The 12,528-nt window shown below is 38.2% G+C and overlaps 1 protein-coding gene across 1 annotated transcript in view; it reads right to left on the bottom strand.

The window, feature by feature from the left end:
* DACH2 (dachshund family transcription factor 2) overlaps positions 1-9,809 on the bottom strand; it is a 420,891-nt gene extending 411,082 nt beyond the window's left edge. Inside the window, exon 1 of the mRNA XM_045847472.1 lies at positions 9,145-9,809. Coding sequence (XP_045703428.1) covers positions 9,145-9,659 — 515 coding nt within the window. The 5' untranslated portion in view covers positions 9,660-9,809. The remainder of the gene's footprint in view (positions 1-9,144) is intronic.
* Between the last annotated feature and the right edge of the window lie 2,719 nt (positions 9,810-12,528).

Here is a 12,528-nt window from a genome sequence, read left to right as displayed (position 1 = left end):
GTTTAGGTAAGTCCCTTTTGAGGTGTTTTGGTTTTTTTTCAAGATTTTTTATTTATTTTATTTTTAGACAGTGGGGAAGGAAGGAAGAAAGAGAGGGAAAGAAACATCAATGTGAGTGTGGTTGCCTCTCACACTCCCTCCCACTGGCAGGACCTGTCCCGCGTAACCCAGGTATATGCCCTGACTGGTAATCGAACCAGAGACCCTTTGGTTTCGCAGGCTGGCGTTCAATCCACTGAGCCACACCAGCCAGGGCCCTTTTGAGTTTTTGTAACTAAACTTCCTTGGACTGAATTCAAGAGCAGAACCATATTATAAAGCATTCCACCCTACTGTCTGTAGTATTAAATAGAGCAAGTCTTCAGTGACTGTGTATATCCATTATATTTTCAGAAGAACCGGGCCTAATACATACATATAAAATAGCTTTTTATGAATGGTCACATGAAAGTTTTTATATCATTTCCATAGATTTGGTGCACCTTAATATGGCATTAAACTCAGCATCCTTAAAATAGGTACCATGTAAATGGCACTTATGTACCCTAGTACCAAAGCCATTAAGAGATAGTATAACCTTATGATAACTAAGTATGTTTTTAATATGTTTACTTCAAATATAGTAGAATATCTCACAATTGCTACACAATGTAGATAATGCATTAATAAATATAACAGTAAAATAATTTTATAGAAACAGTGTCTGTGATGATATTACAATACTTTTTAGACAAATAACTGAGAGACAGACTTCTTCCAAATAACTGAGAGCTCAGAATCTAGCATATTGCTGTAAGCTATAATGGTTGTAACTGTTAATCCAATACACCTTTTATACAAACCCATAAACACATGAGTGGAAAAATAGCACAGATGTTCATCTCTAATGCAATTTCCATTCAATTTCCTAAGTGCGGTCCCTGTGTGCAAACTAGCTTAACGTTATGTTTAGCTTGCAAATTCTTTTAATAAATAATGAATGCAATAAAACTAGGAGATCAATGGCAAGCTGAGAAATCATAAAAAAAAAAGCCTTTTGTGTTCAGGCTGTTGCCCATTTCAAACTTTAATCCGGAGGCAGATCAATATTACTGTTTCTTTTTAACCCATCACATGAATAGAAGACAGACTAAATGTAGCCTAAATGCTGTTACCAGCTAGCACTTGCCAGCAACCTGACAAGATCATTGGACACAATTGCAATTGAATGTTTTATACCTTAATATATACACTACATTACACGCTATTAAGGAGTCAACTTGTTAAAAAATAAAAAAGTTGGTTATATAGCAATAAAAACACCATGGTTCATTATTTTGAAACTTTCCTGTATTACACATTTTCCAGTAGTGTAATTACAAAGTTTATGCCACAATTTTCTCTAATAAACTAAATAATTGCAATGGGTCAAAATGGTACATGCGTATGAGAAGTTTCAATGCAAGGGTCCTAGATGAAAGCTAATTTTACTTTTAAAAATTAATTACACTTGAAAAGACTAAGTTATTCTTCTAAATGGGTGGGTAGGATAAGTCATGCAAATTCATGTTGCAATTGGATGGGTCTTGATATTATCCAGGAAAAAATTAATCATTAAACTTAGGTATATGTTTTTCTATTCACAGGCTGTAGACAGAAGAGAGGAAAATCCCTTTCTTACTGACTCATTTTGAATAAACACGGATTTACTCTTTGAAAGATGAACAGGAGTCACCTGTCACCAAGGTTAGTGCTGTTATCTAGTAGTATAGATCTAAATAACTGAGTATCATTCTATGGTAGTAGACTTGTTTCATTTCTTAATCCTTCCTTATTCATAACCTTAGAACATATACTAAAATATTAGAAGTTAAAAATTAATCCTCAGAAATTATTATTACAAATTGGAGGTTTTGATTTATGTAACAAATTCAGTTCTTTTTAAGAATATCATTTAGGAAGTGATAAATATATCAATTTGCTCCTTAGTTACATTAAATTCAGTTTTGCAGAAAACAATGTGTATTGTATCTTATATTTACATTCTCAATGGAATACAATAATTTCGCCAATTCTAATACATAAACTTAGCTATAAAGAAGGCTGTGGCAAGATATCACTATGAAGCCATTCCCATGCTTTAAGCAAAACATGAACAAAAATTAACTCCTCTATAACTTTATTGAAGTTCATCATAAACTTCCCTTTAAACTGTACTGCATAGCACATACCCTAAGCTTCCCAGTTAGCCTAACTCTAGAGATAAAAAACTTCCTGAAGAATTTGAGACCTCAACAGTATCCATTAATAGTGTTTCTTGTTTTCCTATTTTAATAAAGGTAACAATAAAATTATAATGAAAGAATAATGGAAAGGCCTGCAAAGAGGAACTCTAAAAGCTGACGTTTGAAAACATGCATCCTTGAGGAAACTGAACTAGAAAAAAAATTTCATCTTCCTTTTAAAATTTCTGTTTTCAAATATCAGAGTTTATCTAAAAAGTTATAAGACCTATAACATTACATTCAAAATATTTCACAATTGACAGAATCATTTCAGTCCTAAAACCAAGATACAGAAACCCTGGATGGCATGAAATGAAGTATAGGACTTAGGATATTTAATGCAGGTAGGTAATAGATTTCACTAGAGTTATCACAAAGTTCCTTTTTGAGTGTATGCTTTTCTACAGTCTAAGAAATTAAATTATAAAAGCAACATTCATTGTTACTAATTTCTTTATGATTTACAAATAGTTACCCAGAATATAAATAAGTGAAACAACAAAAATGGAATAAACTCCAAGATTTTCAGCATTACAAAGTTCAGTATTACAAAGGTGAATACAAAACTGACAGGCTCTCCCCTTCCTACTAAAAAGAAATATTAAATCCTGAAGGAGTTCTAAATCCCTTGGTAAGAGTATATTGCAGCTGCATTAATCCAACAAGAAGCTTATTAGTAAGGATTTAAAAACTAACACCCTTCAGTAATCAATTTGGATACAGCATTATTCTATTTATAGTGACACTTTCAATGTGTCCCAATCATATATTACTTATTCTCATTTTTCTTCCTATGATTAAATATTAATATGTAGGCACTATGAAGCAACTACACTATATTTAGGTTTTACTATATTGATTTCCACCATTTTGGAATAGTTAATATAGCATGAAAATTAAGAATCTTTCTCATTGCTAAACTTATGATGGGTTTGATATTTTTCTCAGATTTCTAAATAAAAAATAAATGTAGTTGTTACAGCAGAAAATGGAAAAAGGGATGCCGCCACTTTAAAAGCTTCAATCTCTTTGACATTGCTGGCAGTGTATGGGAACATTAATGCATCTGTCATGATAACAAGCTAAGAATAACATCTAGACATCAAACCGAGCAGAGAATCCATCTGAAGTGATTCATTCAGATCTGTCTCATTGATTTATTAAACACAGGGCAACATCTGCAGCCTCACAGAGCCGCTTGGTGAAATTAATGCAAGATCAATTCAAATGGAAAAAAGTGTAAAAGAGATAAATCAAAACACAATTTGCATGCAGTTCCACAATCAGGCTTATTGGGTGCAAATGCTCAATTTCCCTTCCAAAGCAAATGTGTTTAAATGTTGTTTTATCTTTTTAGAATTGTGTGATCTGAAGTGACAGTGAAGAGTTTTGCAGGTTGAGCTGGTGAAAGGGAAGGAAAAGAGGGTAAAAATGCTGGCAAGACCTTTTGAATATGCAACACGAATATCATTAATACTGAATTGTTTTTCCTTTGTGGGGAGGTTTGATGTCCTTTCTTCAAAAACAGAGTATTTTCAGTTTGGGTCAATTAGGGCAGTTTTAATACATATTTGAAATATACGGAGTGGGTAAACCTAAATCATGTGTATCCTTAGATGCATCAGATAAAGTGCCACTGGATGGAGATCAGATTGCCAACTGAAATCTAATATTTTATGATTAGGGTTTCTCACAATTATATGTGCCCACCAGAAGCACTTTTAAAACATCTAGAGATTTCATGAAGACAAAAAGTTTACTTAAGAAAGCATCAACCATGCAGACTTGTTGTTTTCTACAGGTATTAGAGATTTCCTGTGTGAAAAAACGTGAATGTCTAAAGACTCTCACTTCCTAATTATTTATTGGCATTCATGTACTATACATGGAGGGCGATATCGTACATAAGTATCTACAGATATTCTCCATCATATCATGCATCATTTCTTGAATGTAATATGTGAGGGGTTGGGACAAATATGAAATCCAGATAAAGTGTTTAGATAAACCAAGATTGTCGATGATGTAGAAGTGTACACTTAAAATAAATGTACACGTGGAAGTTCTGTGCACTGGCACATGACTAGATTGCTTCTATTATAATCTTGATATCATTCTTCTAATAAAAGACAGAGCACTCTTGACTATGTGACTGCTCTTAGTAGACAATATGACTAACCCTCGTTATCCTATGAAATAAAATGTCTCTACTTACTGCCCAGATTAATTCATAAAACCCTTTTATCATTTCTGAAAATGTCATACAAAATATTAGCCCCAGGAAGTGATGAAAATTCCTTAAAATTGAATTTTGCTTAACTTTACTATGAATGAAAACAAAAATTTTCAAAGTAAATTATGTTATTCTGTGTGGATTATGAACTGTATTCATCAAGTGTGAATGCAAAACCCAACTCATGGAGTGCTTGCAATAATCATATTTCTGGTATTTTAAGGCAGTTTTAGCTTGTTGGAAAAGTCTTTGTAATTCCCATACAGTTTTCCTACCATGGAAGTCCATTTATTTTCTGTTCACATAGTCAAAATAACAACTAATCACAATTAGACTGCTTAAAATTGTAATCTAAAAAACTGAATTTTATTCATTTGAATATATGTTGAATCATGTCTCCAGATCAGTTAAAACATTTCCTTAATCATACATTCTTGTTACTTCAAGCATCCATTTAACTATATGTAAATCACCAAGTAACATTTAATCAGTTGGTCGGAAAATACAGTTAAATGCCAACCATGAAATCAGACAATGGTACTTTTATATAGAAAGGTAGATAAAAAGAGATAACACTAAAATGTGTTGGCTGATTTTTCACTGAATACCAGTTTTTAATTTACAATCTTACTGCTACAGTAAACTTTGGAGAATTGAGTAAGGGATCCATTGCATAAGAGATGTTTAGACATATACTTTCTGAATCTGCTGGCTCTCCCTCTCATATTAAAAACTCCAAGTTCTCTTATATGAGAAATAAAAAATAATCACAGTGCTTTATCTGTAAAAAACAAAGATCTAAAACAAGGTAACACCTTTCCCACTTGTTTTAGATATTTTCTATCATCATTTTCTTAATAATCCTCAAAATAATCTCTCTGCAATTACTTTGAGAAATTAAAGGGCATCAAGGAAAAATACTGTATAGCCTGTTGGAATTGCAATGATGTAAAATTTGTCTTATTTAATAGATCAATAAATAGTCAAGAGTTTTAGTCTTGCTATTCTCTAGTGTCTGAGGCAGGTATTATTTTCCAACCTTTTTTCTGGGAAGACAACTTTGAATATTTTGACAATTATCTAATAACAAAATAGTTACTATAAGGCACTGATAGAGTTCTTGTTGTGACTGTAAGTACTATCAAAACAACAATCATGTGTATGTACTTATTTATGTATCTTTCTTCAGTGGACATTAATAAAATGTACCCTGAGCCAAACCAAAATGCCACTTAATGCCAATATGTTAAAGTCCTTGTCAATTACCAAATAGAAAATGGCCCATTTTATGTGTTTTGGAGTAGTATACGAAGCATTTCACGTTGAAATATCCTAAAAGTCAAGACTTGTACTCTTCCCCAGTTATCTGACAAAGAAGGGAAGAAATGTTTATTATATACAAAAAGAAAACCGCCAATGACACAATTGCAAAGAGGCCTTCCATTCAACAATACATTATGGACCATAAATGCAAACAACTGTACTTAAACAATAAAATAATAAAAAAATACATTATGAAAATGTATCCATCGGTAGACGAAGATGGATCTCTTTTTTTAAACTAGAATAGTCTGTAAGAGTTTCCACTCACTGAACGTGTACTTTTCCCTTGCACTTTCTCCACCTTTTATCTGGAAGTGCTAAGAAGTCAAGAGTCCTAGATGACAATCCTCTCTAGCCAAGTCTCCATTGGTACATGGCTCATCTCCTTTGGGCATCTCTATGAGCTCTTCTGGCCCATCTTTGGCTCGCTCTCTGGGCATCATTCTCCTCATGTCCTACTTCTCTTTCCTCTTTCTGGCTTCGTGCCTTATCTACCTTATTCTGTTTTTCTTGAGCCTTATTCCTGTTTACATCCTTCACCTGTCTTTTCTTTTCATTGAATAGGAAAGTCATAGAAATAATGTTGATCTAAATACTAATTTCACAATTTAAATCACTCAGGTGTTGGGAATAATTTAAGGTACACATTATCATGGTAGTTTTAACAACATGGTTATGAGAGCCTTTTGCATTAATAAAATTTGGTAATGTTATGTTATCATTAATTAGAATTCTCACAGAAATTGTGGGGTTTTCTTAACTATCTAGAAATTGCAATATAGCTGTGTTTCTAGTTTTTCTCATCTTCATTCATGGATTGCATTCACAGAATATATATCATAAATTTTTACAATTATATACTACAACACATAACACAATTATATAAAATACATGTAATAAATAAAATATGCAATATGAGGCACATGCATCAAACCTCAGATACATTTCTTTCTACATTTGCAATATTTCTCTATAACCTTTATGCATATACAGAAAAGTAATTTCAGCCAAAAAAGTTAGCATTGTAAATGGTGTGATAATGAGTAAATAAAATTTATTGAATTAAAATAACAACCTAAAAACACATCATATAACAAGGCCCCAAAACAGTACAAGAACACCTGCCACTGGATACAGAGTAATTCATCATTTTTCCCTTCAGTAAACAGCTCTAATAAAATTAATTAAAGAAAAGTTTCTATTTATAGAAGCATCAGAATCACACTAAGATACTAATCTACTGCTTTTAAAATGAAAATCATGTCCAAGGATGTGAAAGTTGATTATAAGGTAGAAAGAATTTCCTACAAGTAATAACCCTTTGACTTTAGATGTAACCAAGGTGTTTGTAAGAGAGGGAGAAGAGGGAAAGGGGAGGGGAGGGGGAGGGGTAAAGAGAGATAGGGAGAGAGAGCAGATAGGTCTTCATATCTGCAATTGTTTAAATGCCAGTCTTCCCAATGGCAACAAATGAATCAGATGGCCCTCACGTGAAGTCCCTGATAGCCCTCTGAATGTGTGTGTTAGTCAAATGCTTGGTGGTCACAATAAAATGTCCTTTCTACTCTTACGACATGGACTTACTTATGTTATTGAGGGAGCAGTTATCCTTTGTGTTTTAAGGCCCTCTATCTTCCTTAAGAAAATCTGATCTAATAAACCAGGTTTGGGAGCTCCAGTTATGAATCAGGTGAGAGTTCTCCTATGAACAGGTCTCCGTTTAATTGCAAGAACACAGGAGAACAGCGCTCAAAGGAAAAAGGAAACACAAAAGCTTTCCTTGTAAGTTCCATAGCATTATCTTATCCTAGCTGTCAGCAACAGTTTGCCTGCAAGGTGTCAGCGCACTTCAGCTATAGGAGTAATTTGTATTTTACAAGCAATGTGACAACTGGGGTAGTTGTAGGACCTAAACCCAGAGACCTTATGATTTAGCTGTGTTGTGACAAAGTCTACCTCTAGAGAAATTGTCTGCAAAATGACCAACAGTAGTGCTGGTTTGATCATTTCAACAAAATCCTTTGCCTCCTTTAACCTGGGGATGATGATTTCTTGGTTTGTATGCTAATCACACCTGCCAAATGTGCACTTTGCTAACAGATATTAGCAGACTAGAGGTGGAATAAAGACTAAAATGACTAATTCCTGGGTCGTTAGATATCAAATCATCTTGAATATAGTTTTCTTTCCTTTCATTTCCTAAACTCAGAAACATTGAATACAGTTTGCTTATGCACATGCACAAACAGACATTTGTTCTGTAAGATACTTCTAAGCTGGGACATGAAGGAGGTACACTTACAACCAGAGAAGCTGGCCAGCATCATTTAAGGAATCCTCTCTTTAGGGCAATAGGGTCCTTCCGACTGTTTGCCTGGGGTGAGAGCCAAGTTCTATCCCACAGCCCAACCCGGTCCCAGCACCAGTGTTTCATACCCCACATTGCCCTTTACAGATGACCCAAAAGGGATGATTCCAGGAAAGTGACATCTGTGGCTGTGGGGGTATTTGTGTTGTTGTTATCTGTTTGTTTTAAATAGCATTCATGGATTTTCCTGGAGCTTTGCATAACTGGCATGAGCGCACATTCTCTCTCTCTCTCTCTCTCTCTCTCTCTCTCTCTCTCTCTCTCTCTCTCTCTCTCTCATCTCTTCTCTCTCCTCTGTCTCTTCTCTCTCCCCTCCCTCTGTCCCTGCCTTATTCTCTCTCTCTCTCTCTCTCTCTCACACACACACACACACACACACACCACCACCACCACCACACACTCCAGGCACTGTCACAACAAACACTCAGAATGGGAAACACTCAGAAATCACCCTCTGGGATGGATTCTAGACTTCCGACCCTCTGCATCCCCCAAATGCTGTGTTCTGGATTGGCCAGCTTAGGAGCCTGGTCTACAGCTCAGCCAGCCCTCTGGCCCAGAAAGCCCTTGGTGTCCCTGTTCAGGATAAAACCTCTCCGACCCGTATGGCCACAGAAGAGCAGAAAAGAAAACCAAGTAGAGAAATTAACAACCACGAGCAGCCAAAAAGCCATGCAAGATATGGGCGAAAGGCTGGAAAGTTTCGACAGAGGACCGCAAACTAAAGTTTGTGCGGGACTTTCTTAGACCCAAGCCGTGACACTGAGACGGGCTAGGAGGGACGGACAATTAATGAATGCGTCCCTCTGGTCCTCTTTGAGCCCCAAAGACTACAGCGCGAAGAGTAGAGGCAAGCTAGTCAAGACTCATTCCCTACAGACAAAGTTGCGTGATGGCGATGCGACATGCAGAAAAGCGGAGAAGGGAAAGAGCGAGCCAAGAAACAAGTATCTTACCTGGCATTGGTGCAATCGGTGAACAAAGTTTCAAAGTCCTTCCTGGTGATGAGTTTACAGCGGTTCACCCCGGGCTGGATGGCCCCCAGCCCGCGGAGGATGCGGACCTGCTCGACAGTACACACCACTGGGGATATGTCCAGTCTCTTCAGCTTGGTGTACACTGTGTGCAAGCCCCCCACCAGGTGCTTGAGGAAGAGATCAAAGACTTGCGGCAGGCAGATCAGTTCCTGGCCGTCCATCAGGAACGAGGCCACCTTCACCCCGTGCATGTCGACCATCCTGCACTCGTTGGTGTTGGTGTTGCCGCTGCCTCCACTGCCACTGCCGACCCCGCCGCCCCCGGCGCTGCCGCTGTGGTTGTTGGCCAGGAAACTGTTCATTATATTGGGGGTGAGACGAGGAGGCTCTCCGGGAGTCGAATACACGGGTTCGGCTCGAAATAGGCCCCCTGGGACGCCGGCGCCACTTGAAGTTGCAGAGATCACCGGAGGTGCGGAGACAGCCATGGTCATTCAGTCTCAAATCGCAGGTCCTCGGGCGCTTGCTTTGTCGCCCTGTCTCGTCTAGGTCCCTTGCACTGGCTCCTTCACTCCCCTTCTCTCCCAGGCGCGCAGTCGCTCGCGCAGAACTGTTCCCAAGTCTCCAGGAGCGGGGCTCACGCTCACGCTCAAACTCACCCACCACCACCCAGCAAGCAGTGAGCAGCCCCTACTCGCGGGGACCCGCGACCCCACCCCCGCCACACCCCCTCCCAAGATTGGCAGCACCTCTCAGCCAATAGGCTCCAGCTTCTCGGCTTCCGAGCGCGCCGAGTGGCTGCCGCTCGCCAGAAGGTGGAGACTCCCCGGCCGGCCTCCCAGCTACCTGAGGCCCGGGAGGGTTGGCTGCTGGATGGGGATGGAGCCTTCTAAGGGGGCGGTGTGGTGCTTCGGCTTCTGGGCGAGCAGTCTGAGCAGATGATGCAGTTATCTCGTAGAACTCTCCGAGTAGTCTGGGCTACAAACCCCTCCCCTCCGCGCCTGGCCAGTGTGTCTCTCTCCGCAAGCCCGCGCCACCCTGCCCCCCGAGTTCAACCTAGGAAAGGGAAGTGGAAACTCCATTTCCACTTAATTCCCAAACGCGGAGTTGAGATGGCTTGGCCCACCTTCCAGGAGAAAAACTCCAGTGACTTCAGAAATAATCCGTTCGTCCCTTCTTTCTGGTGTTCCATTCTCCTAGACCCCGTGCACAGAGGAACCAGCATCCAAGATCGCACTAAAATCAGGGTTGCAGGTGGCTAACGCTCCTGCGCACTGGCATTCATTTCGCTCCTTGAGCCTGCGAGCACTTCACACTTGGTTTGTGAGCGACAAAGATGACAAACCCTCATCTTACAGCACTTCTGCCACTGTCCTGCAAGACTGCGCTTTGTGTCACTGTCCCTTAAGTACAGTATTTCTTGATAGGAATTTCCAATTGATAGGAAAAGTTCCTTTATAACGCAAGACAGTCATTACAGAATAGGACAGACGAGCGAGAATTTGCGCTCTTTCATGTTACCTTTTCTTCCCTCCGTCTATGGGCTCTGAAGGTGATTAGAGATCCGTGTCCTGAGCTCAGGATTCCTCTCACTTGTCAAGTGCCTAAACGCTCTACAAGAGCTGATAATAAGCAAAATGTCTAGGTAGGGTACACTTCAGGGAAAAGGCATGGATGGTCTTTTCCACATGCCAAATGGTGGTTAGAGCACTGTAGCCAAGTTGTTTTAAGACTCCTTGTCGAACTTCTTCTGATTCTCTGCAATCACGTTAATTGCTTTCCTGTGCTCCTCTCCTCTGGACGCTGTTATTCAGAAAGTGAAATCCATGCTTCTTTTCCTTACGAGACACTACCAATGATATAGCTTGCCCAATATCCTTCCAGAACATACATAATTTTAGAAAGTTACTAATTTTATTCAGCTCTTCTTGTACTTAGCAGAATTGAAGAGGAGGAGTGGGGGTTCTTTTTTCTCCCTTAATATATAAGTTCAAGACAGAAGTGTTCTAAATTGGGTTTTTCTGCCTCTCTCTTCACCGTGTTTTCTCCTTTTATCATTTCATTAACCAAATAGTAAGAACTACCCTTTGAGTCCCTTCATACTGTTGCAAATTTTAGCTGTGTGGAGACAAATGCTAAGAACTTGTGATGATAGTTGCTTTTGGAATAGAATGGTAAGTGACTAACATAAAAGACTGCAATGCATACAGTCAGACACACACACACACACACACACAACTTTAAAAGGCATTAATGATTTTTGCTAGTTTGATACTACTGAGGGAAGATAATAAGAAGCAGCAAAAAAGGGACAATTGCGAAGACATAACAGACACAAGAAAAGCTTCAACAAAAAGTAGAGGTTTTCAAAACAGAATAGAAAAGCTCTGACAGAAATGTTTGTATTTACCAGTTTTTTAAAAGATAAATCCCAAGTTGTGTTCAACAGGTGTTCTGACAGAAATGACCATTAAGCTGTGTGTTGAACTGACTTACTTCCTTTAAATTATTGTGATTGTAATTTCCAGGTGAATAAGTTTGACTTTAAAGGAAAACATTGTTTCTTTCTCAAAATTACTCTAATTGTATTAAAAAAACAGTATACTGACTGCTGTGCTCACATTATCAAATCCATTTTATTTGCAGAGTGATTTGGAGTCTTCAGGAATATGACAATACGCAGATGTTTTGATGTTTCAAATTTAAGAAAATCTGAAATATAAAAAGGAAAGAGAGAATATTTCCAGCTGCAATGATTATTTGTACTACTAAAAATCAAATGCACCTAACAACTTCAGAAAAGGCTCAAACTAGATGTCTCATCTATTTAATATGATCTACCAGATGTGTAGTGATGTTTTCATTAGTACCAGATATTAAGATTCAAATTCTAGTAGACATACTAGAGACTAAAAATAGCCATTGATTATTGAAGGGTTAAAGCCCAAGCATTCAACACACAAAATGTCACCATTCAGGTTCCCTCACATTTTCAGTCTTTGAGAAAATAAACTTGGTAATTTTCTTAAGGTATACTTATAATTAAAGATTTAGTCTCTTAGATCTAGGAAACAGGTGTTGTCCTCTTGTTGTTGTTGTTGTTGTTGTTGTTGTTGTTTTAATCTTCACCCTAGGACATTTTTTTTCATTGCTTGAGAATAGGAGGGGGGAGAGAGATAGAGATAGAGAGATAGAGAGATGATAGAGATAGAGATAGAGAGAAAGAGAGAGAGAGAGAGATGATAGAGATAGAGAGAGACAGAGATAGAGATGATAGAGAGAGAGAGAGAGAGAGAGAGAGAGAGAGAGAGAGATAGGTAGAGATGTGACAGAGAAACATTAACTGCCTTCTCATACACCCCC

This window comes from Phyllostomus hastatus, unplaced genomic scaffold, assembly GCF_019186645.2.
Source record: "Phyllostomus hastatus isolate PE091 unplaced genomic scaffold, TTU_PhHast_1.1 phas_contig_551, whole genome shotgun sequence".
Lineage (NCBI taxonomy): Eukaryota > Metazoa > Chordata > Mammalia > Chiroptera > Phyllostomidae > Phyllostomus > Phyllostomus hastatus.
This window is presented reverse-complemented; position numbering and strand designations above follow the sequence as displayed.